At 44.0% G+C, this 26,242-nt stretch overlaps 1 protein-coding gene and 1 long non-coding RNA gene across 9 annotated transcripts in view; one reads left to right on the top strand and one right to left on the bottom strand.

Annotated features, from left to right (window-relative positions):
- The window catches only part of KLHL5 (kelch like family member 5), an 89,208-nt gene extending 64,084 nt beyond the window's left edge, over window positions 1-25,124 (top strand). For 6 of the 8 annotated variants that reach the window (XM_053254070.1, XM_053254063.1, XM_053254069.1 and 3 more), the window contains 5 exons: window positions 16,184-16,408; window positions 17,833-17,995; window positions 19,108-19,320; window positions 20,865-21,036; window positions 23,723-25,124. In XM_053254070.1, coding sequence (XP_053110045.1) covers window positions 16,184-16,408; window positions 17,833-17,995; window positions 19,108-19,320; window positions 20,865-21,036; window positions 23,723-23,779 — 830 coding nt within the window. In that variant the 3' untranslated portion in view covers window positions 23,780-25,124. Of the gene's footprint in view, window positions 1-16,183; window positions 16,409-17,832; window positions 17,996-19,107; window positions 19,352-20,864; window positions 21,037-23,722 lie in introns of those variants that run through there. The other 2 variants (XM_053254065.1, XM_053254066.1) reach the window with 2 other exon arrangements.
- On the bottom strand, window positions 9,819-17,467 carry LOC128326707 (uncharacterized). Its single transcript, XR_008308214.1, has 5 exons — window positions 16,931-17,467; window positions 12,859-12,934; window positions 11,355-11,433; window positions 11,078-11,166; window positions 9,819-10,240 (listed from the first exon to the last, which is right to left on the bottom strand). It is a non-coding gene; the product is annotated as an uncharacterized LOC128326707 (long non-coding RNA).
- Window positions 25,125-26,242: the final 1,118 nt, after the last annotated feature.

Genomic DNA, 26,242 nt, shown 5'->3' with positions numbered 1-26,242 from the left:
ATGGTACTTGTTGATCTGGATCGTGATCCGTTGCATTCATAAAGAATGGGGTTCTGCGCCTGCGCAGGGACCTCGCGGACCGACTGACTAGCTCCTCGCGACGCCCCCAACCGCCCTGCACGTGATCGTGCCCATACTCTAATAGGCGGTTGGGGCGTGTCTTCCTCAGTTTCTTTTAGACCGCCATTGCGTCTAAACCTCAGATCGATTGTTCCTCGGTAAATTAATAGTTTTCACGGTACAACGACTGGAACGGATTTGGAACTACGTTTGGCTTTGAACTTTGGACTGTTTTGGACTACGTTTTTTGGATATCCCTTAAGAAAATCGTAAATTGGAACATTATTATTGGCTGTGAGACGCTGAGCGCTATGGCGTCGAAAGCGGCGGTTAAAACAACTTTCAAGCGCTGCACTAACTGCAGAGCAAAATTACCATCAACGGATACACACGATGCCTGCCTGCTTTGTCTTGGTGAGCAACATAACCCGATGAACTGCAAGATTTGTTGCTCTTTTTCTAAACAAACTTTGAAAAATCGGGCGTTGCGTTTGCGGGCGGCACTGTACGAGGACGCACTTAGACCCCCGACGCCGAGGCCGGGCTCGGGGCCCTCGACATCGATGTCGGTAACGAGCGTTACGATACCGTCGACTTCGATTCCTCCTGTTGTGGACTCTGCCTCATCGCAGTCTAAAGCCTCTATGGAAGAGGAGTTTAAAAGGCCCGGGAGTGTGGAGAAGAGGCGCAAACACAAAAAGGCGCGATATTCCTCCACAGACGAAGAGGGCGCTTCCTCGCCACCGAGGAAGAGGTCCAAAAAGACACGAGTCCGTAGTAGGACTCCTTCGCCGACGGGTTTACAGACCGAGGCGGAAGATTGGGATACTACTTTAAAGGTGACTCCGTCTCCATGGGTGCAACAAAGTTCCCCGTCATCGGAAGGTTCGCCATCGACATCGAGGTCGGCATCGAGATCGACGTCGAGGCACGAACATGCGTCGGCATCGAAAGCTCGACATCGAACAGAATCTAGAGATCGGGCATTACCGGCGTCGACTTCGCCACCGACATCGATAGACCCGCTGCTGTCGGCGTCGACGGGGTTCGACTCGATACCGAAGGTGTCAGAATTACAAGCCTCGTCTACACAGATTGCGGGAGTTCAGGTTACAGAACAATGTACTGCTTCAACACCGAGTGTTTTCCAGACTGGAGACCGACACCGGCTGGTGGCGGACTTAACTCCTGCAAGAACCCCAATTCACTCTCCGGCGTCGCCCAGGGTGACTTATCATCCGGAGGATTATATGGACTTTGGTGAGGGAGTCATGCAGGAACAAACTGTTGTGCAGAAAACTCGGACTCCATTGTTGGCCCTATTGGATTCAAGTGAAGGCACGCCATCCGGGTCGACCTTTCACGGGTTTACCTTCGACCAGCTGAGTGGGACAGCAGTGCCTAAGACTCCGTCTGCGTCTCCGGGGCGACCGTCCATGCATACTCCAGAGACTAGTCGACTCATTTCAGCAGCCACGAGTCCCATTCGACAGCTCATGACTCCTTTGGTGGAACATCGTAATCTGCCGAAGCCGATACCTATTCTGGCACGAACGGCAGATGCATCAACGGCCACGTCTCTTGCTGTGGGCCGCATCACACATGCTTGTGGTTTCCGCCACAACCCCGAAGTGTTTTTTCCACCAGATTATGCGGAATACAAGATATGGAAGGCGCAGCAGTCACTTCGTGAAGATCCACTGCCACAGCGGCAGCGTCCATTGGAGGCCAGATTGTCGCAAGATAACCCGTCCTTGCCACACTGCTCAGAGTCCATACGTCCCCAAGTGTCGTTGCAAGGAGCACCTTCTAACCTTGTCCCTGCTACGCAGTGTGTTTCATCACATGAGACTGGAAGCAGTAGGAACAGCGACTCAGACACATCATATTTGTCAGACACTGAGGGAAGTACCATGCACGAGCCCAGAGAGCCTGACCCTCCAGAGGAGGTAGCGCCGGGTACCTCGATCTCTCCCTCAGAGGAACTAAAAGCGTACCATGCGCAACTACGTGAGATGGCGGAGGCTTTGGGCCTGGAAGTTCAGCTACCAGTCTTAGATCTGAAAGATCCTGTGTATAATATGATGGCAAAAGCTAAGGTCACTCACCCTGTGTCGCTACCAATGATTCCAGCAATTACGAAGGCAGCACAGTCGGCATGGGCTGTTTTGAGGACTTCAACGCCCACCTCGAGAAAGTTGGAGAGTTTGTATAGGGTGCAAGAAGCTGATAACACTTACCTGGTGAGGCACCCAGACCTGAACTCTTTAGTGGTGGAGTGTGCATCGTCAAAGGGTGCGCAACGCCATACTACCCCTGCTGATAAAGAGGGGAGAAAGCTTGATGTCCTGGGACGTAGAGTTTATTCTACATCCAGTTTAGCAGTGAAAATCGCTAATTATGCTGCATGTATGACACGGTATGCCCACCATCTGTGGGACACTTTTTTCCAGGACTCGTCCACGTTGTCTGCAGATGATTTACAAAAGGTTCTAGCACAGACCTATGAAAAGTCTACGGTGGTGACCAGGCAGTTGCTGAGCACGTACAAGCATTTAGCGGAGACGGAATCGCGGGCAATGGCAACAGCTATTACTTTGCGGCGTCACGCGTGGCTGAGGTCTACTAACTTACAGCCAGAGATGAAAGATAAAATTGAGTATTTGCCCTTTGATGGGAAAGGGCTATTTGCAGACTCTACGGATGACACCATGGAATCCTGGAAAAAGATGAAGGTCACGGCAAAAACGTTCATGACATCCACTTCTTCAGCTAGTCAGCAGTCTCGTAGTCGCCCCTACGGAAGACAACAAAATAGGTATTCGAATAAGCAGGATCGAAGAGACTACAGGAGACAAAACAGGCCTTATCAAAGGAATAGGCCCTGTTATCAGAAACCTAAAGGCCAGAGGGCTGCTAAAGACCAATCTAAGCAGTCTCTTTGAAGTGAAGGTCCATCCACTGCAACACCGCATATCGACACCAACTACAATACCCGAGGCTCCCAACACCAGCCTCGCATTAGCCAGAGTACCCGAGGCTCCCGAGAACAGCCTCGCGTTAGCCAATGTATCCATCAAATTGGCACGCCACGCCAATGCGTGGCACAACATAACATCAGATCAGTGGGTGCTGAAGATTATAACTTATGGCTATGCAATAGAGTTCAAGAATTTGCCACCTTTCCAGGGTGTGAAATACACCAGGTCAACACCAGGACTTCAGGACGAAGTGCAGGTGCTGCTGGAGAAACGAGCAATAATGCGTGTGCCGTGGATGGACAGACTGAGGGGGTTTTACTCCAGATATTTTCAGATCCCCAAGAAGGATGGGGGAATAAGGGCAATAATGGATTTAAGAGAGCTGAACTGTTATATAGAGACGAGGAAGTTCAGAATGGTCACTTTACAGGGCATTCTGCATCTCTTACTGAAAGAAGAATGGGCGGTCACCTTGGATTTGAAGGATGCCTATTTTCACATAGGGATTCGCGAGAATCACAGAGGATTCCTTCGTTTCACAGTAGGCGATACAGCGTACCAGTACACAGTTTTGCCATTCGGGCTCTCAACAGCCCCGCGTGTGTTCACAAAGGTGATGGCAACAGTCGTAGCGTTCTTAAGAACAGAGGGCCTAAGGCTGTACCCTTACCTCGACGACTGGCTTATGGTGAGCGCAGACAGAGAAGGGTTACTTTCTCACACACGATTGGTCTTGCAGCTGCTTCAACAGTTGGGAATCAATGTGAATTGGAAGAAATCCAAATTAGACCCCCAAAGGCGAGTGAACTTTATAGGCTCGATACTGGATTTGGCGAAGAAGCGGGCCTTTCTGCCGGAGTCACGGTACGAGCAGATCAGGGATTTAGTGCTTCTGTTCGAGAAGTTGCCACGTCAACCAGCGGAGGCCGTCCAGAGGCTTCTGGGGCTAATGGCATCCTGCAACTCTACTGTAGCTTACACCCGTCTAAATATGCGCGACCTTCAGTTGTGGTACCTCCGCAATTTCCGTCCAAATGTGGACAACCAGAAAAAGATGTTACTCATCCCTGTCGGTGTCCTGAGGTCACTGCGGTGGTGGATTCAACAAGACAATCTACTATCAGGAAGGGAGTTCCGAACCTGGACACCATCCTTTTGGGTGACAACGGACGCCTCCCTATGGGGTTGGGGAGCGCATTGTGGTCATTGTCAAGTACAGGGTCGGTGGACTCCACAGCAAAAACTGAAGCACATAAATTATCTGGAGCTTTTAGCGGTGTTTTTGGCATTGAAGGCTTTCCGCCCCCAGTTGCAGGGAAGGGTTGTACAAGTGAACCTCGACAACACAACCGCCATAGCTTACCTCAACAAACAAGGTGGAACGGTGTCCCGAACCCTGTGTCATTTGAGCCAGCGTCTGTGGACCTGGTGTATTGCGAACTCCATACGCCCTATGGCGTTGCACATCAAAGGGGAGGACAATGTTCAGGCGGACATGCTGAGCAGATCGTTTCAGCTGAACCAGCAGCACGAATGGGAATTGAGCGAGTGTTACCTTCGGCCGTTGTTCAGGAAGTGGGGTACGCCGCAAATAGATTTGTTTGCCACTGCTGCGAACAAAAAATGTCAGAGTTATTGCTCTCGTGCAGGACATGGCAAACACTCGCTGGGAGATGCGTTCCAGCGTCCCTGGAGGGGGGGCCTATATTACCTGTTTCCCCCACAACCACTGGTCCCCAGGGTATTAGCGCAAATTCTCAGAGACGAGACGCAGGGGGTTCTGGTGGCACCATGGTGGCCCAGACAACCGTGGTTCGCTCTTCTGCTGAAGCTGTCGCAGGGCCGGTATCACCAATTTCCCGTTTACCCGGACTTGCTAAGTCGAGAAAGGGGGATGATCTTACACCCACAACTACACACGCTGAAGCTGACAGCGTGGCTGATAGGTTAATGAAAAGGATCCTACTTAATAGTAGGAGGCTTTCGACCCGGCGTAATTACAATAGTAAATGGCAGAGATTTCGCAGCTATGCGAGAAGGAAAGGATTCTTCCCTAAACGGGCGTCTATCATGCAGGTGTTACTGTATATGACGACCTTGAAAATGTCCGGCTTGGCAAACTCATCACTTCGGGTGCACCTGGCGGCTATATCTGCTGGGCATGGTGGCTGGGATGGAAAGACTGTCTTTTCACACCCCAAGATAAAGAAATTCCTGAAAGGGGTTAATAACATGTACCCACCTGTACAGCGTCCCGTTCAGCAATGGAACTTAACTTTAGTTTTGAATGCATTGACGGAAGCACCGTTTGAACCTTTGGGGGCTGCGCCCTTGGGCATGCTGACTTTAAAGACTGTATTCTTAATAGCAATGATGTCAGCACATAGGGTGAGCGAATTGGCTGTGATACGGGCTGATCGGCCCTACACCCAAATTTACCCGGGGAAAGTAGTGATGCGCCTGGATCCTAGGTTCAGGCCCAAAATAGTGTCGGAGTTTCATATCAATGAGGATATTGTACTACCCGTGTTCTTCCAAGGCCCACAGACGCAGTTGGAAATCAAGATGCATACGCTAGATGTAAGGCATTCCTTGCTGTATTATCTACACGCCACTAGGTCCATAAGGAAAACGAACAAGTTGTTTGTACTTTACCGTGGCAAGCCTAAGGGCTTATCAGTGACGCGTCAGCGGCTCGCGCAGTGGATTGTACGTGCCGTGCGGCTGGCATATAATGCTCAGGGTGTGACACCCCCAAGTTCTATTAAAGCGCATTCAACGAGGGCTTATGCAGCATCAGCAGCAAATTTGGCAGGTGTGCCACTGCCGGAGATCTGTAGGGCAGCCACATGGGCCTCATGTCATCCTTTTGTGAAGCATTATGCTTTGCACATACGGCAAGCGAAAGATGCAGAGTTTGGTCGAAGTATCCTGAAGAGGGTGCTGCCTTGATGACCCGCCGCCAAAGCGGGAAGCTGGCTAATCACCCATTCTTTATGAATGCAACGGATCACGATCCAGATAAACAGGTTGCTCACCTGTAACAGATGATCTGGAGGTGATCCGTTGTATTCATAATACCCACCCAGCCTCCCCGCAACATCAAGGCGGTGAAATTGAAGTTTCAAGAAGGATCGTCAGTATGCACGACGGTGTCTGGCGGTCTGCAGAAACTGAGGAAGACACGCCCCAACCGCCTATTAGAGTATGGGCACGATCACGTGCAGGGCGGTTGGGGGCGTCGCGAGGAGCTAGTCAGTCGGTCCGCGAGGTCCCTGCGCAGGCGCAGAACCCCATTCTTTATGAATACAACGGATCACCTCCAGATCATCTGTTACAGGTGAGCAACCTGTTTATTTGCACTTGTTATGTCACCAACACATCTCTCACCCTCCCCTGCCCCACTTCAACCTCTGGAGCAGCTTTGCAACTTTAAAAAAAATGTTTGTGACTTACATTTATAAGATGAAGTTTAAACAAACATATTTTTTTTGAAGTTGATGGCTGAATCAGTTTTTGACTTGTAGTATATGTCTGCCATGCACGTTCCAAAGCCAGGCTTCCAGTAGGTGTGCAGAACGGGTCATGTCTACTGTTAAAATTTTATTTCTGTCCTCGCCTAATAGAGCATCCTTTGAAATACATCAATTGATATAAGGTAATACGTTGTATAGTATACAGTATATACATCTGTAGTGGGCAGCCAGCCAGCAATTATAGGGTTAACACAAAAGGTGGTTTCCCCTTGATTGATAGTCTGAAGTCCCCTGGGGATGACCCAATTGGTTAACAAGTTGGGTGGGTCTAGAGGGCTCCTGAGAGGCTTCTGGGAAGAAGTGGGTGCCCAGGTGAGAGAGGAGCAATGGAGTCTTGGCAAGTTCTCTTAGGGTGAGTTCTGTAAGTCTCTGGAGGTCAGGGTTGCAGGGGTTTGGTCCTACCTAAGTCCTGGTGAGGTTCAAAAAGAGAGAAGCCAGGGCATATGGCTTTGGAAGTTTAGACTTGGGAGAAAGTGTTTTAGTAAGAATTGTGTTAGAAGTTATTTTATTTTATGTCTGTGGCTTTGTATACCCAAGCCTCTGCTTTTTTGTGTAACTACCTATCTTCAGCATCAGCCTAGTAAATGATTAAGTTAAGTACCACCTGAGAACACCTGGGTGTTTTGGAAATCAATTGTAACCACTACGAAGCTATTCTGAACTGCAACAGCTATGCTTGAAGCCTAAGTCTGCCTATTTTTTCGTAAATTAATAAATTGTTTTATTTGTTTACAAGCCCCCTCAGAGTATTTGACTGACTCTGGGATAAGGGGAGGGTAATCCTCTAGTTCACACAGCCCCAAACAGGACTGTGAAGCCTGCTATTTCTCCACTTAAACATACATAAGTGGAACCATGTTTTTCATATTGGCCTGCAAGCAAAATAAAGAGGGGACCAAAGGAATATCACTCTATTTCAGTCAGAGAGATCCTGCTAGCTAAGGAGAGGCAGCGATACAATCTACCGGAGATTCTTTTAGTTAATTTTAAACCTGGTTACCCCACAAGGCTCAGGGGGCCATGACTAAGCTGTAGTCTCCTCTCAGGTGGGTTGGGCTTGGGTTTGGGCTCATTACAACACCAAACATGCATTTTCAGTTTAACAAGTTTGTTCTGGGGTTTTTTTGTAAACAGAAGAGAAAATATATTAAAGGAAACAGGAAGATTTGGGGTGTGATCCGTTGAATTCATTAAAATGGGTTCTGCACCTGCACTGAAGCCTGTTGGTGTGGAGTACCACAGCTCCTCTTGGCGCTTGCACCCCACCCCACGTGACCATGTAACTAAGGTGGGAGGAAACGCCAGCACTTCAGTTCCTTTGTGACCTCTGTAGCGATTGGTTCCTTAGCCACTACGGCTCCTCATTCTGGTTCCTTGTTTTTTTCTGAGTTAGTTCTATTTATTTTTTTAAAGGATTGATCTGTCTGCTAATTTGATATTTGGACTGTTTATGGTTTTTGTGTATTTTGTGGACTAAATGAATGGAAAGATCGGACTGATACTTTGATTTTGAACAGTGGAACGAGGACAATGACAATGAATGACCCTAAATGCTTGGGGCAGGGTGGGTGGGGGGAGAGATAGATTAAAAACATTTAAGCATTGCTTTAAGTGTAAGGCTAAGCTACCCTCGCAAGATGGCCATGACTTGTGTTTGCTGTGCCTGGGAAAAGCCCACAACACCTCTGCGTGTAAAGTTTGCCAGTCCTTTTCAAAACAGACGCGACACAACCGGGAGCTCTGTCTGAGGGCTGCACTGTATGATGACGTGTTAAGTTCCCCTGGTCGATCTAAAGAGGGAGCTCATTGAACTTCTAAAAGAGATAGCTCGAGGGCTGAGGCTTTGACCCTGTCTAAACCTTTGACACCTATATTTAAGTCTCCTAAGACGCTGAAGCGGCATAGAGACAAGATGGACGTGTCTGAGCACGCCAAAAAGAAGAAAAAAACTGCATCGAAACTGTCTCTATCACCAACTTCAGCACAAGAAGTTGTGTTTGTGTCGATATCGAGGCCGTCAACACTGACAGCGTCGATGCCTGCAAGATCAACGCTGAAGCAGCCAGCCTTGACATCAGCATCTTCATCAAAAGTTTCTTCCTTGGCATTGACAAGTTCTATCCTCATGCACTTTTCTATAGTGAGGGAAGCAGCTTCGATGTCGACTCAAGTTTTGCCGGCTCTACCCATCTCGACACCGAGACCTTCAACTCTGAGATTGCTATCCCCTCCAGTGCCTAGATCAGCACCAATAATGAGGGTGGTCTCCTTGTCCCTGGCATCAACGCCGAAGGCGCAACAGTTGAAGAAGACTCGCCCGAGGTGGAGGTAGTGAGTGTTTTGGATCACAACACGGCACAATCTTTGCTTTCTATGTTAGACTCCAATCCCTTTGACCTTTAGGGGGATTCCACCTTCGGAAGAGTGGGAAATGCGTTCCATGCATCTGGATACTGCTATTTCAAATCAACCAGTGCTTTATGCATTAACAGCTGCACAGTTGGCCACGTTAGCTAGCTGGCACACCTGCAGATTCTCTCACCACACTTCAGCTGCTATACAGTCGAATATCTTTGGTCAGTCTTCTCCAGGATTGGCGTATGACTGTGATGAAAACAGGTCATGGAGGTCTGCTGGGTTCCAGAAACAAAATCCTCTGTGCTCTTCCAGTGTGCACATTGGCTGGGGGGATGCGCCCCCCCCACACACACACACACATACCAAACAAAGCAGTTGTGACAGTAGCTGCAGCCAAGCAGACCCTGGCAGAATCTCCTCCCCCACCAAAACCTGTGCTGGTTGCAAAACAAACCCAAACCAAGGAGAAGCATGTTTAATCTACAGCTTTCCAGACGGACCCTTGGGAACCTTCTCTTCCTGGACCTCATACACCTCCCCCATGGGGGTAACAGCCATATTCCTCTCCAGCACCCTGTGGCAAGAGTCATCGTGGATTTTCTGGTTTTGAATCAGACACAGAATCTACGGACTCTGACCCACTGCCTGGATGTGGCAACGCCTTCATATGTATCCCCCACTGAGGAAATGAAAGCTTATCATATCAAGCTTAAGGAAATGACTACCGCACTAGGAATTGATCTGAAATCACAATTGTCTACATGTCCGCGCAACCTGTTGCCTTACCTCTCTTGCCAGTAATTTCCAAAGTACAAAAACAACCAATAAACCATGTGAATACAAGAGATATCTATACAAACCTCAAAGAATAATAAACTTAATATATAGAATGATGTATTTTTTCTAAATAAACATGTAATAATTATGATTCATATATCCAAATGCTTAAAACCAAGGAGTATGCCAAAAGCCATCCAAACATTCTTATATAAGCATGAGAATGAATGTTACACATGAGAGATTTTCCCATTCATAATGAACATGCGTATTTCAAGGGAAAATCATACAAATACAATGACCACTATTTAGGCTAAATAACAATTGCTTGTCACAATTGAATCTAGTCTCCTAGAACCTAAAAATGTCCATCCTCCTACAGGCAGTGAGGTATGAATTTCTTCAACTTCATCTGAAGCTCATGGAGATGATTCCTTAGTTCCGGACATATAATTAGTCCTTGCCGGTTAGTCCTTAAAAAAACTGTCCAGATTCCAGTAATTTCCACTTAAGCTTCTTCATGAAGGTCTAAAAAGTAAAAATATAACATCATAGATTCTACAGTAAACAATGTAACAAGTGTTTTAAACTTAGGTGACAAAACAATTCTCATACCTTATCTGCTCTTTAGTCATTCATTATGGTAACACTTTACTTGTAGTGTGTTACTTGGAAGATAGATATAGATAGATATGTATGTATGTATGTATGTATGTATGTATGTATGATGAACTACCCTTAAGGCTTCAGATTGCACAATCATGCATCATAAAACTCCTGCGTAGAATAAACCTTAATTAACAAGGTGATCCAGGCCTCACTCTGGTATCTCAGGTGGAGGCTGTGGCCAGGAGTGCTTTTTATCAGCTTAGGCTGATGCGACAGCTGCGTCCATTCCTAGAGGAGGAGGATCTCAGAACAGTGGTGCACCAGCTGGTAACCTCCAGGCTTGACTACTGTAATGCGTTCTATGTGGGGCTGCCTTTGTACGTAGTTCAGAAACTTCAGTTAGTTCAAAATGCGGCAGCCAGGCTGGTCTCCGGGGCAACCCGGAGAGACCATATTATGCCTGTTTTGAAACAGCTGCACATATGTTTCCGAGCAAAATACAAAGTGCTGGTTATTACCTTTAAAGCCCTGAATGGCTTAGGTCCAGGTTACCTTAGAGAGCGCCTTCTTCAGTCTGATCCCCACTGCACGCTAAGATCATCAGAGGAGGTCTGGCTCCAGTTGCCACCAGCTCGGCTGGTGGCGACCCAGAGGCGGGCCTTCTCTGTAGCTGCTCCTGGACTGTGGAATGCGCTCCCTGCAGACATCCGTAATTTGATTTCTTTATTGAAATTTGGGAGAGCCCTAAAGACCTACCTGTTTGGCCTGGCCTTCCAGTGCTCTTAAATTGTTTTCAGGGGTCTTTGATGTTTGTGAACCGCTCTGAGCTATTTTGTAAGGGCAGTCTAAAAATCAAACAAACAAATAAATAAATAAATATATAATCCATGTTCCTTGTGCTTCAATTTCCAAAGCAATCCAGGGATATGGTTCTATTAATAGTTCTATTAATAGGGAGGTTCCACATACTTCTACTCCAACTTCAAAAAGATTAGAAGACCTATATAGAGTACAAGAGCAGGATAACGCCTACCTGCTGAAGCATTCTGTACCTAACTCCCTCGTTATAGTCTGCGCTACTTCATCTAGGTCTGGCAGGCATCACACTACTCCTGCAGATAAAGAGGTGCAGAAATTAGATGTGCTGGGCAGAGAGAGATATTCCTCAGCTTTGGTGAAAATAGCCAATTATTCAGCCTGCATGGCTAAGTATAATTATTGCCTTTGGGACACCTTAGGACAAGAGTTGGACTCTCTCTCACCCGAGGAATTGAAAGCTCGCTTTAAGAAGACTTTGCAAAAGTCTGCAGAATTAATTGCAGAACAGCAATTAAGTACCACAAAACACCTGGTGGAATTCAAGTCTAGAGCCATGTGCTCATATATTACTTTGAGATGCCATGCTTGGCTTCATTCAGCAACCTTACAATTTGACATGAAGGACAAAATCGAAGGCCTCTCATTTGATGGGAAGGATCTCTTTTTGGAATAAATGGATTCTGCAATGGAGAAGCTAAAAAAAAAAATCAAAGTTCACTGCAAAGACTTTTACTTCTTCCTCTTATGTGACTAAATCGAAGCCATTTAAGAGACCTTGTTCCAGCTATAGACAGCAGGATCACAGAGATTTTAGAAAATCATACCAGCCATTTCATAAGAAACACTACCAACCAAAAAACAAGAATAATCAGGGCCAATGTAATAAACAGGTAGAGCCCCAGAAGCAGCACCTTTTAGGCCTGCCTCAGCCTATCACACCAACTGCCATCAAGGGACTCAATGCAAGCATCAGCCTCTAGCACTGTAGCACTGACTATGACTGCCAGCAACCATGGTTTCTGCATCTACTCAAACTGTCCAACCACACATACAGGAGGCTTCCTCAGCGCCAAGATCTTCTGTCACAAGAAAACGCTTGAGTACTACACCCAGAGGTGCCCACTCTACAGCTAACAGCATGGAAAATAGGTTTCTAGATAAAACCCTACTTAACCAGAGGAAGCCTTTCACTATGAAATACTATGCTAGTAAATGGAAGAGGGTCACTTGCTATGCAGCCTCAAATGGCTTTCGCCCTCTGAAAGCTACTGTCTGCCAAGTCCTGCTGTACCTAACCATCCTAAAGACCTCCCTGCTTTCTAATGTTTCCATAAAGGTTCACTTAGTGGCAATCTCAGCTAGACACCCGAGATGGGATGGAAAGACAGTATTTTCTCACTCCAGCTGTGAGAGCTTTCTGAAGGGTCTCACCAATCAGTATCCTCCAATTAGACAGCCACTGGATCAGTGGAGTATATCGTTGATCCTTTCGGCTCTGACAGACACACGCTTTGAACCCCTGGCTACAGCTAGCCTGAAGCTGGTTTCTCTGAAGACTGCCTTCGTGGTAGCAATTACAATTGCCCGCAGGGTGAGTGAACTTACAGCCCTGAAGATGGGTGTGCCTTATGCACGCTTCAACCCAGATAAGTTGTTTCTATATTCCTTCCTAAGGTTGTGACAGATTTTCACATAAACCAAGACATCATGCTACCTACCTTCTTCAGCTCTCCGAGCACAGCTCTTGAAAAGGCTCTGCATTCCCTGGATGTCCAAAGGGCTTTTCTATTCTACCTGTCAAGAACAAAGATGCTCAGAAAGACAAGTTGTTCATATCCTAGAAAGGAAGAACTCTGGGTAGATCCCACTGGTCAGTACAGCTAATCCTATTGACATATAAGTTACAATACATTCAGCAGCCTAAGTCCATCAAGGCATATTCAACCAGAGAATACAGTGCCTCAGTGGTTCATTTATCTGGCATTTCATTTCGGGACATTTGTAGGGCTGTAACCTAGTCCTCAGAACAGCCCTTTGTAAAGCACTATGCCATTGACTTGCATTCTGCAGCAGAGGTGAGTTTTGGGAGAGGCATTCTTAAAAGGGTACTGCAGTGACACTACTGCTCCCTCCTCCTGTAGGAGCTAACTAAACACCCATTCTAATGGATTCAATGGATCATGCCCCAGATAAACAGGTTGGGCCTATGCACACCTGGGAAAAGTCGGATCCAATCCGACCTGATCTGATTCTGAAAATATTGGAATCAGATTCTTTGCCCTCTGGACATGTCAGATATCAAATCAAATCTGATTTCCAGGCAGAGATCTGACAAAATCAGATCTTCCCCCTTAGAAGTCAATGGGGAAATTGGGAGAAAAAATAGCTGGTTGAGCCTAAAGCTTTGAACACATGTGTGGAAGAAGAGCAATCCCCCTTTTATGAACTTGAAGTGGATTGGTCAATCTTTGGATTTTTGGTGGATTTTTGATAATTTTTGTAAAATATGACTAAAAATGGTGCAGTCTGGCTTGTTTCAAGCCAGAAATTTTCAAAAGGTTCTGGAACTGAAACTTCTCCTTGTCCATCATCCCACCCCCATGAGAAGGAGTCTGCCTTCATGAAAAGGGGTAACTTTTGCCCTTCCCCTTTTACATCTCCAGAATGGATGGGCATACACTTATGAAATTTGACACACATAAAGTCCACATTGGCAAGACTATGTGTGTGGGTTTTTGTTTTTCCAAAGCTATCAGTCACTACTGATTTTTGGTGAATTTTGCAGGGGGTTGGGGGAATTAAAAAATAGGGAAAGGGGGCTAAAACTGGCTTGTTTCAAGCCAGAATAAGTTCTGGATCTGAAGCCCTCCCTAGTACCATCATTCTACTCCAAGTGGAGGGAAAAGGACATTGCTTTGATTTTATATATTTTTCTTCTCCATTGTAGGAACAGGCAGTCAGTTAAAGTGAAAGTACTTTTACCTCTTTTCATGAAGGCAAAGGGCAGATTCCTCCACATGGGGGTGGAATGATAGTCCAAGGAGGAACTTAAGATACAGACTTTTTTTGTAAAGTTCTGGCCTGAAACAAGCCAGATTGCACACCATTTTAAAGCCATTTTTAACAAAAAAAATTCAAAAACTCACCCAAAACCAGAGGATTGACCAATTTGCTTCAGGTTCATTATGGTTGTAGGGGCGGGGACTGCCCTCCTCCCACACATGTGTGACAAGTTTTAAAGCTCTGGGCCCAACTGGTAAGTTTTAGTGAATTTGTTCCGATTTTCCCATTGACCTCTGGGGCGGGGGGAATCCAATTTTTTAAAAGGTTTGAAAAGGCGGATTCCACCATTTTGTACCTCTGACATTTTGATGGGAATTCCAGCTTTCTGACATCATATTGGATATTTCCAATCTGATATTGGAAAGACAATGTCGGATCTGAAATGTTTATTTTAAAAAAACAATTTAGCCATTTTCAGATAAATTCTGGCATTTCTGAGCCAACTTGGCACAGGCCTACTACCCAGTGTTTTCCCATCCCATGCCTTCAAATAAGTCACTAGGGTTTCCTGCAGCTCCATATCCCTCTAATAGCCCTCCTCAGTGCTGTGCGCACAACTGCTCTGCATGGAAATCAGCATGCTAACTTGGCAGAGAGGCACCTTTTAATGTGGTGATTCTCTTTATTTAGCAGAGGGAGAGTAACTGGCCCTATCAACCCCCAGCACAGTACCTCCAGTGACTGTTGCTGGTGTCTATCTTATGTTTCTTTTTAGATTGTGAGCCCTTTGGAGACAGGGATCCATCTTATCTTATTTATTTATAGGAGTGTGCACAGACCAGTCCGGAATTAGGCCGGTTCGGCGGGGGGGGGGAGTGTGGCTTTAAGGGCCCCCCCGCCACTCTTCCCCCTCCGGTGCTGGACTTTTCTAAAACATTTTTGGGGCAGCAGAGTTCCTCCCTGCTGCCCCTGCCTGTCAGGGTCTGGCCAACTGCCAGGGAAGATCACGGGACAAAACGGAGCTGCTGCAACAGGATACGGCTCGGAAAGTTCATCTTGACCAGACTTGGCTGCATGCTGTCGACACGGAGGTTGACAAATGTTGCTTTTCAGCAGTGAGTAGAAGGCTGGTGATGTAATTTATAGTGCAAGCCAAGAGCTCCCAGCTGGCAGGAATTCAAGGCTTATCAGTCCTCTGCAAGAGGCGTTTGCTCCTCCTAATAGTCTCTAATTGAGTCCTGCATCTCGTAAGACGCCGCTGTTCTGGAGTCAGCGGGGGTTGATTGCATAGCTCCTCTTCGGATTGGTTTTTCACAATTTCTGCTGTCTCAGGTTGTTGTGCCTGCTCTGAATCATTAGCTGGATCTACCACAGCCATTTCATGAACACTGACAGCTGGGCTCTGCCCCTCAGACACTCCTGCATCGGCTGGAAAGTTGACAGCTTCCCCTTCCTCCTCACTGTCTGAGATCGAGGGTGTGACACTGCCCCCGTCATTGTCTTCCAAGTTTACAAGCAGTAAAAGCTGGCGCTGCACCTGGTACACGCGCGCCCATTGCCCCGCATGCACCGGCGGCCACGACGGGTGCATGCGTGGCGCCAGCTTTTACTGCTTGTAAACTTGGAAGAGGACGACGGGGGCAGGGGCGGCAGGGAGGAACTCTGCCGCCCCAAAAACGTTTTAGAAAAGTCCAGCGCCGGAGGGGGAAGTGCGGTGGGGGGTGGGGGTAAGTACTACCCCCCACCCTTAAAGCCACACTCCCCCCAGTGCCGGCCACGCCTCCGTGGTTCTGTGCACTTCCTTATTTGTTTGTTTGTTTATTTATTTATTTATTCTCTGTGTAAACCATCCTGAGCCATCTTTGGAAGGGCGTTATAGAAATTGAATTATTATTATTAATAATAATAATAATAATAATAATACAAATATTGTCATATTGCTCATCAGTCTTACAATGCAGAGCCAATCCAGTTTTGTTTGCATGGAACAGTGATTGCAAGAATTAATTTTCTATTAATATCATTTTATAATTCACTAAGGAGCAACAAGCATTGAAAAGTATGATCTCCGCACCAATATGTGGACTCCTGTAGCAAACATGAATGGGAGAAGATTACAGTTTGGAGTAGCTGTGTTAGATGATAAGTTGTATGTTGTTGGTGGTAGAGATGGACTGAAAACATTGAATACTGTGGAATGTTACAATCCTAAAACAAAAACCTGGAGTGTGATGCCACCGATGTCTACTCATCGACATGGACTTGGTATGTATACCTTTTTCATAGCTTTCTTTTTAAAGCAAGGACTGTGCTATGTGATCAGCTCACGTCAAACAAAACACTTCCTTTTCAAGTACTATGTGTTGTTTTGATGGAATAATCTACTTGGTAGGCACTAGACAACAACAGCAAACTAATATAGTCTCCTTTCAAATACATAGCAAAATGCCTCTTACTGAATGGGAACGTTCCACTACTGGGCATGTTCTAGAAATACTAAAAGAAACTGGGTGGTTAGAATAAACTTCAGTATCAGACCCAAGAGTTTAAATCAAGGACTACTCTACACAGTACAACTTTTCTACATGAATGTTAAAAAAAAAACCTGCATGCATAATATGTATCTAAGCATCTCTAATGCTTTTAAACATCTACATTAAATCACTGGGAGAGATCATCAGGGGATTTGGTGCAGGGTGTTATAAATATGCTGATGACACTGACACCCAGATCTGAAGTGTGATCCATTTGAATCCATAAGAATGGGTTCTGTGCCTGCGCAAGTACCTCGTGGCCAAGTGCTCTAGCTCCTCTCGGCGTCCAAGCTCTGCCCCATGTGCTCAGCATGGATGGTATAAAAGGCGGTCTGGATGCCATTTCATCAGTTTCTTTTCAACCACCATAGCGCTCACATCTCTGGTCGTTTTGGCTCCTTGTTGACTCGGTTCATGGTGTGTTCCTGTTAAGAAAAAGAATACTTTGTTGATTATCCTTGGTAGCGGACTATTTGGGTTAATTCTCCAGTGGATTGGACTGGCTCTTGACTATTCTTTCGGTACACGGACTACACGGACATATGGTTGCCTTTTATGTTTGTATATTTCCCCATCTAATAACTTTAGGCCACAATTGCTTGTTTATGTTGCCTGCTAACTTTTGTTAAATTATGGAGATGTCTGGATTTAATTCAAAGATGGGAACAACTTCTAGTCCTCCTAGTGAGAGAAGTAAGACTGAAAATATAATGCCAGTTTATACTTGATAGTTCAGAAGCCATGAGGCTGTTAGCAGATAGCTTCTCCCCCTCCCTTGTTGGGAAACTCTAGCTTTCTACAAGACCAATGATGATAGACTGGCTTCTTTGAAAGACAGTTTGCCTATAACAAGAGGTGTGCATGGAACCGCGGAGCTGCGGTCTGGCACTGGGGTGGGGGTTCCTTTAAGGGCGGGGGGAGGGTTTACTTACTCCTCCCGCCACTTTCCCCCCTCCGGTGCACGTATTTTAGTCAGTAATTGGGGCGGCAGGATACCTCCCTGCCGCCACTTCCCCTGCTCGGCTGCGCGCTTGCTTCACATCTCTGCGACGTGTGTGTGCGTGTGAAAAGAGTTTCTTGAAGGTGGAAAATCTGAAAAACACTGTTGTGCATGTTACATACTTTGTCATTATGTGTGTGTTTTTTTCCTTTTAGGGGTGGCTGTATTGGAAGGTCCTATGTATGCTGTAGGAGGACATGATGGCTGGAGCTACCTGAATACAGTAGAAAGATGGGATCCACAAGCACGTCAGTGGAACTTTGTGGCTAGCATGTCCACTCCAAGAAGTACAGTGGGAGTAGCAGTATTAAGTGGAAAGTAGGTAGAACTGCTTAAATAAATGTCTACAAATTGTCCACAACTCTTTTCACAGAAGTGAATATATTTGCACATAAAACTGATGTCATCTATTAAAAGGATGGAGTGCTATTGTTTGGATGATGCTATGTGTTTATACGTTCTAGTCCTACCCATTGTTTGTTAATATACTCAGCAGACACTAGGAAATCTGCCATACTCATTTCATCCTTATTAATTACTCGTAGATATTAAATGACTTCAGGACTGTAGAAAGGATTTCTCTTCAGTTGCTTGTCACAAAATTATCTTGCAAATTTGATACTGTCAAATCTCCAGATGTATATTTAATAGAAAACTTGATAATGGTGTCTAAAGTCTTTGAAAGCTGGAAATGAGTAATTGCTTTTAATAACATGAAGGCTAAAGGAGGTTTAAAAGAAGAGAAATTGTCAGAATTTAATTAATATTAGGAAAGGGAGACAAGCCACATATGTGTTTAGACATTCCCCCTGAGTAATACCATCCTTTCCTTGACCAATCAGAACAAGTATTCTAGTGGGAAACCTGTTTCTTCTTAGACATTTTTTAATTTTGTAATTTCTCTAATGTCCATGTGTTCAATCATTTTTGTACTGTTTTACATCTTAATTTAGAGATTTAAAAGACCTGTTTTCATAACAGAGGTGGAGGGAGGGCAGAGAAGTACATAATTTGCAAATAGATTACAAATTATGTAAATAATTAAAACCCTTGAATCAATGTAACATAAATGAGTGTCCTCAAGTCTAGTGCACTAGAAATGGACAAACGGCACCACCTGGTGAGTGGAAAAGAATTGAGCCAAAGCTGATGTTTAAGACTATTACTAGGCTCTGTCATAGGCAGCTGTAGAACATGAGATGTGAGAGATCTTTTCAAAGAAAGTATCCCAAGAGGATTCCCTTTGAAGAACAAGAGCATCAAACTCTCTTGCACCTGAGGAAGAGTTTATTTTGTTTTACTTCCTCAGTATTTTTATTCTGCAAGAATAAACCATCTAATTAAAGTACCAATTTGAGTCTGTCTTCTTAGTGTGTGTTTAGTAATGGTTGCTTATGTTAAATTCCTAACATCTTTGTGTTTATTTACAGACTATATGCAGTTGGTGGTCGAGATGGAAGTTCTTGTCTTAAGTCTGTAGAGTGCTTTGATCCTCATACTAACAAATGGACACTCTGTGCTCAAATGTCAAAAAGAAGAGGGGGTGTTGGAGTAACAACCTGGAATGGATTTCTTTATGCTATTGGAGGTCATGATGCACCTGCTTCCAACTTAACATCCAGGTTGTCTGACTGTGTGGAAAGGTAATATCTCAATAAAAACATCGAGATGAAGGTACTTTGCTTTACTTGTACATAAACTCTTAACAAGAAAGTGCAATTCAGTGATGTTTCTTCTAATTCTAGTAAAATGAAAAATTTGGCACACTCCAATGAAAGCTAAGCTATTTGAAGTCTTACTGATTTGCGTGGAAAGGTTAAGGTAAGGTAAAGTGCACCATCAAGTCAATTCTGACTCCTGGCGCCCACAGAGCCCTGTGGTTTTCTTTGGTAGAATACAGGAGGGGTTTACCATTGCCTCCTCCCGCGCAGTATGAGATGATGCCATTCAGCATCTTCCTGTATCGCTGCTGCCCGTTTCCCATAGTCTGGGAAACACACCAGTGGGGATTCGAACCAGCAACCTTCTGCTTGTTAGTCAAGCATTTCCCCTCTGCGCCACGTAAGGTGGTGGAAAAGTTTAAAATGTGCTCAAATGGCTTCCAAAGTGCTTAGCTTGGCTGGATTGTGCCCTAGATTGCTGTTAAGGGTAATCAAAATATCTCTCTATTGAATTAAAAACAATTTCTAGCAAAGTTTTTAAAGTTAAAATTAGCAGAACCAGATTTTATTTTTAAATAGCACTATCTTTGTTTTAAACTAATTATTCTCCACCAAGCAGAAACTGTGGAGTCCTGATCAATTATTAATTAATTGGAGTCCTGATAGTCTTCACTGATAAGCCTTGGAATTTTGGCAATTTTTAACCTGTAACACCACCATGCTTGAAATTAGAACACGCTTGGTAACAAGTGCTGAGAATAACTGTGCAATACACAATCCCACACTTATTTTTGTAGTGGTCTAAAATGTGTGTCGATCTTGGGCTTATGCTGCAGGAGAAAGTATTTAAAAATGTGGGGAAATATAAAAGGCACAGCCTAAATTCTGGCAGTTGCCTTGGACATTCTATAATCTTCCAATAAAGTTTACAGAACAGCTAAATCCTCTGAGTAGAGAGAGGTGGATTTGGACCTGGGTTCATGTTCTACCACAGCCATGGACCCATTATGTGGCCTTAGGCAAGTTTTTATTTATATTGCTACTTTTCAGGTAAAGCCCATCAAAGTGTTTAAATTGTCTGTAAAAATACAATAAAACTATCAGAATGCTCCTCCTAGGGAAGAGCAGCAACAGTGTTAAATGCCACTTAAGACAAGCAATAAAACCAAGACACTCTTGAATACTTGGGCAAAAAATATTAAAAAGTCTTCACCTGGTCTGAAAAGATAGGGGTCCATGAGGTAAATTGGTTGTCCCAAATAGTTTAGGGCTTTGACAATTAAAACAAGAACCATGAATTAGGCCTAGAAACCGACTGAGATCAGTATAGTTGTTTTTAAGATTGGCAAGATGTGCTCCATAAGACCAGCCCCAATTAGCTACCTAGCTGTTATATTTTGTTACTGAATTGTTTTTGAGCCTCCCCACAGCCACCTTCAGTACAACATACTGCAATAGTCTGGACAGTTTGTTACCAGAACATGAATAAGTTGTTTGCATGCTCTGTCCTTTTTAAATCTTTCCAGATATGATCCCAAAACAGATATGTGGACTGCAGTGGCTTCCATGAGCATTAGCAGAGATGCAGTGGGAGTCTGTCTTCTTGGAGACAGATTGTATGCTGTTGGAGGATATGATGGACAAACCTACCTTAACACAGTGGAATCCTATGACCCCCAAACAAATGAGTGGACACAGGTATTGATTAAGATCTGTAGTAGCCCATCACACAGAGATAAAGCATAAACTGCCTGGATAGGATCCCAGGCTGAATTCCTGGCATTTCTTATTATACTGTTAGATCGCAAGACTGGCAAAGACCTCTGCCTGAGACTTTGGAGAGACACTGATAGTCAGACAGTCAGGGCTAGATAAATTGGTGGTCTGGCTCTGTATAAGGCAACATCATATGTTCAAATGCCTGCTGCTTTCTGTGGATAGGTTCTGTAAGTACTTACGAAAAAGGAACGAGAGGAACTGGAGATTGCAGGGAGAAAGTACTTCCGTCAGGCGTGACAGCCGAACCCTGGCCTATTCCCAGTTACCCACTTCTGCCTTAGATTTTACCGAATTTTTTGAGCCAACATCAAATCCCCGCTTCAAGTGGGCACATAAGATCAGTAAAATCTAAAGTGGAAGTGAGTACAGGTTGAATATTCCTAATCCGGTCATCTGGAATGCTCCAGAATCCGGAAACCACTATGGCGTGTGCCCGCAGCACCAACTCGTTGCAGCTTAGTTTTCATTACATTTACAGCTACCTGTAGTTATTGTAAATTCAATGCTAATTGGTTTTTATACTTTAAATAAAACCTAAAAAAATAAAATACAGTGTACAGTAACCTTTTGTGTTTAGACTTGGATCCCATGCCCAAGATATCTCATTACAAATATGCAAAAATTCCAAAATCTGGAAAAGTCCGAAATCTGGAACACTTCTGGTCCCAAGCAGTTCGGATAAGGGATACTCAGCCTGTAACTGAGATTAGGGCCTGAACTTGAATGGGTTCATACATCATGCCCAACAGGAGAATGCACTCTCTGCAACCTCTGGTTCCTTTTGTACCAACTTCGTAAGTTCCTTTTCATCCATCCAGGAGTACAGAGCAAAACTTCCCAAAACCTGTTTTGTAGAGGAGACTGCATTTTCAGCTGCTAACACTGGTAAACTCAACACCCTCTTTTGGTGTTCTACCTATGTAGGAACATAGGAAGCTGCCATCAGACCATAGGTCCATCTAGCTCAGTATTGTCTACACAGACTGGCAGCGGCTTCTCCAAGGTTGCAGGCAGGAATTGCTCTCAGCCCTATCTTGGAGAAGCCAGGGAGGGAACTTGGAACCTAGATGCTGTTCCCAGAGTGGCTCCATCCCCTAAGGGGAATATCTTACATTACTCACACATGTAGTCTCCCATTCACATGCAACCAGGGTGGACCCTGCTTAGCTAAGGAAGACAAATCATGCTTGCTACCACAAGACCAGCTCTCCTCGCTGAAAGTTAGTGGGTCGCATGACTGTACCTGCAGGATGTGTTATGTCCCACTGGATGGAGACCATCTGATAGATTGGGACCATCCCCCTTGACAGGGAATGTTGTGAATCCAGCCTGTATTCAGTCCAAAAGTATAGTCTGTGTCTCACACAGCCTGTTGTTAATCAGGTGACTTTAGAATGCTTCCTGTATCGGGAAAGACACAAAAGTTGTGGCAAACCATCATGCAAATGGATTTCCCTATGGTCCTCAGAATCTGCCACTATAGGGAAGCATTATGTCTTTGTACTCAGTACTTGGAGCAATTAAGTCCCATCCTGTCAGGATGTCGGCTCAGTCGAAGAGGAATATTTTTAATTATCACCTTGGAACCATCTCCTCATATTAGATAGGGCATTTGCAAGTTCTCTTTTATAAAAGACCAGGTCAGCTTTTGCCTCTCTCTCCATTTGGTTCCTGTCAGGAGATCCTGTCTATGAGATGACTTCTGTCCTGCTTTAGTTTTCACTATTGTTGGGCTCTCAGCTTAGCCCAGCTGCATAGCTCCAGAAAGCTACTCTGCCCAGCTGGGTAGAGGAAAGCTCCATTCATGATGCAAGTGTTTTATTTCTGAATTTCAACTACAACTACTAAGATATCTTAGCCTCCTGTTTAACACCAGACAGGAAGAGAAAGGTGCCTTCCTGGTGCATTTTGAACATTTGCCATTTCATCTTATTTTTAAACTGCCAGTAACTGTTCCTTTTATATTTGCCTAACTTGATTTTTAATTCTTGTTTTATCATACGGCTGACTATGCTGACTTTTGGATACCACTTTTGCCTCCCCACCTTGCCTGTTCAGGTTCCATGCTACTTTAAGAAGTTTTGAGACATTTTTGAAAATATTTTGAGTTCACCCATGTTCTTGGGCTAAACAGGAGAGCTTTCTCTTGAGTAAGAGGACAGTGGTGGTGATACTGAGTGTTTTAGTGAGCAGACGGAGGCCCAAGTACATAAGCTGGCGCATAAAACCTCCAGTATGGTTCACCACAGGGACCATCTGATAGATTCTACTTTTCCTATTAAAATTCCTGTGTAACCTAATTTATGAAAAGTTGATAGCAGCTTCTTGAAGATTGCACTTCCTGGCAAGATGCTTATGCATGTGTACTAATAACCTGCTTTATAATTTCTAGAACTGAGCCAAGGCCATGGGTGGAGTCCAGGTGCCCTCCGGCTCAAATTAAGCTAAAAAAAAATACAACAGGGATTTCTTCTAATCCTTGCATAATCATGTCAATCTCCCTTTCCCTCCCTCCAAAATTGGTTCCTAAGTTTTTTGGTGTGTTTTTTCTGATATCTAATTAAAAATGCTTTTTTATTTACCTATTTTTCTTTTGCCTTTACAGGTTGCACCGTTGTGCCTAGGAAGAGCTGGGGCATGTGTTGTGACTGTAAAACTCTAATTACAAAGCTATCTTTCTTTTCTATGGGCTCTCTAGGTTTTTTGTCTCAAATTACTAAATTATAATTCAATAAGGTACTGTGTATCTTCACGGAGCAAAGAGTTTGGTCTTATCTATTAACTAAACCTTTTTTAAAAAAACAACAATGGACCAACATATGCACTTTTTAAAAATGAGTAATGCAATTTATGTACATTTATTTGTAACAGAATACACTGCAACCAGCTGGATTGCTATAAAAAATGTTCTTTTAAATATACAGATTGAAAAAATAACCGGTGCCTACAAATTACGGTTTATGCCCCAGGAGGCTTTGAAATGAATTTTATTTTTCTTCTTCTTTTTTTAGTACCATTGATTTCATTCCAGTGTGTGTGTTTGGAGGTTCAGGGTACAGAATGCAGATATTGACCTTTCAAATGTTTTATTTTGACTGTTGGAATATTATTTTTACATGGTACAAAAACAAACCAAATGCAACAAAATCCAAGTATCTAATGTACCTCTTGCAGGGGGAAATTCTGTACATTTGATGCCTGTAACTCTCACCACAGCTTAAGTTTTGTAGCCTTTTTTATTTAACCAAAGCCTTACTTTAATTATTGTCTTAGTATGCAAAGAAAACCTGCTATGGGATACATTCAACAGCACTGCAGCATCCAGGAAGCTAGTTGGATTTTGTATTCTTTTATGTAACTTGTGGTACACTGTATACATTTATACATAATTTCACCTCTTTTTGAGTTTGATTGTATTTTAACTTGGTAGGTTTCCTCCCAAAAGCAGACTGAGGGAGAAAGTGGGAAGAGATCTGAAGTATGATTAAAAGTGACATTAATTGGTGGCTTCTGAAGCATTCCATGATCTGAAAATCTATGTAATAACTTTAATTGAATTTGAAAGTGGAGTTTGCACAGATCTAAATGCGTATTTAAAAGGTGAAAAGTTCTTTGCATTTTAATAAGTGTTACTTTTTTAAAAAGTGGGCATTATCCTGTACAAGTGGTGTGTCCTTTTTGGATATTTAACCACTTAAAAAAAAGACTTCCACTATTTTCAAGAATCAGACTCGTGTGGTTAAATTATTTAATATTGTAATGGATTTTCTTTATCATTTGCCTTATTGTGTTGACCTCTTACATACTCATAATTACTTGGGTGTTCCAAGTGTTCTCTGAAACTTTTATATTTTCTTTTGTGCCTTGTTTCTTTTGTACACATTATTGTACTTTGTCTTGAAAAAGCTGAAGGTGTAAACTCAAGGAACTTTTTTAAGTAAACGGAAGGCATCTGATACCTAAAGCCTTTTTGTAATTTTTAATACAGTTCTGAATTATGTGGCTCATCATTAGCTCTTTATTGGCTCAAAAGAAAATTACATTTTTTCTGTGTATGCTGAGTCCACCTTATTATATATGTTTTATGTTTACGCATAGTATTGTGCTGCTTTACAAATCAAAAGTTATTTCTGGCTATTTTTAAAGAAGTCACTTGGACTCTTTTAGTAATTCCCCCTCATCATCAATATTACAAATTAGTAAATATAGTCAATTGGTGTTTGTTAGGGAGAGCGGGGCATTGCCTTAGTTCCTAATGCCACTCCCCTAAAATATTTAGGAATGAGCCTCCAGAAGGACAAAAGTTCCCCCAAATTCCCTTTCTATTCCACTGCTGCCATCTATTCTCCACAATGGCAAAACCACTGCTCTAAACCAGTAGCTTGGTAGTCAACATGGACATGTGATAGACATCAGATTTAACAAAACCAAATGAAAATAGCTCTGTTGCTTACAAGTTAAAAACATGGCTGATGTACATCTGTGTGCTTATTTCTATTACTTAAACATTACCATAAGAACTGTAAAAGGCAGAGGTGATTCCTTGACTTAACTCTCCCCTTATTAATTTAGGCGAAATCCTACCTTTGCAGTTTTCTCAAAAATCTACCCCAGAAAATTGCCCTATTCTACTCTGGTCAGACTCACAGAAATGTGTTTATGGTCTTGATCCATAGTTCTCCCTGATCTAGTCTCTTTGCCTCCTGACACATAGCTTGCACCACTCTCTCATCTAGTGACTCAACTGGATGGATGCTATGTAAAGGTTCTTCTCCCCACTCAACTGCTGATAGGAAACCACCTTCTGGGATCTGGGATGCCCTTATTCAAATCTTTTACAAATCTTATACAAATCGGCCACATTTGGAGTACTGCATGCAGTTCTGGTCACCATATCTTAAGGAGGACATTGTAGAACTGGAAGAGGTGCAGAAGAGGGCAATCAGGATGATCAGGGGCCTGGAACACCTTCCTTATGAGACAAGGCTACAGCATCTGGGGCTTTTTAGTTTGGAAAAGAGGTGACTACAGAGAGACATGAGGGTCGTATAAAATTATGCATGGTAGAGAGTGGGCAGAGAAGATTTTATCCCTCTCTCACAACACTAGAGCCAAGGATCATCGC

The sequence above is a fragment of the Hemicordylus capensis genome, chromosome 5, assembly GCF_027244095.1.
Source record: "Hemicordylus capensis ecotype Gifberg chromosome 5, rHemCap1.1.pri, whole genome shotgun sequence".
Classification (NCBI taxonomy): domain Eukaryota; kingdom Metazoa; phylum Chordata; class Lepidosauria; order Squamata; family Cordylidae; genus Hemicordylus; species Hemicordylus capensis.
This window is presented reverse-complemented; position numbering and strand designations above follow the sequence as displayed.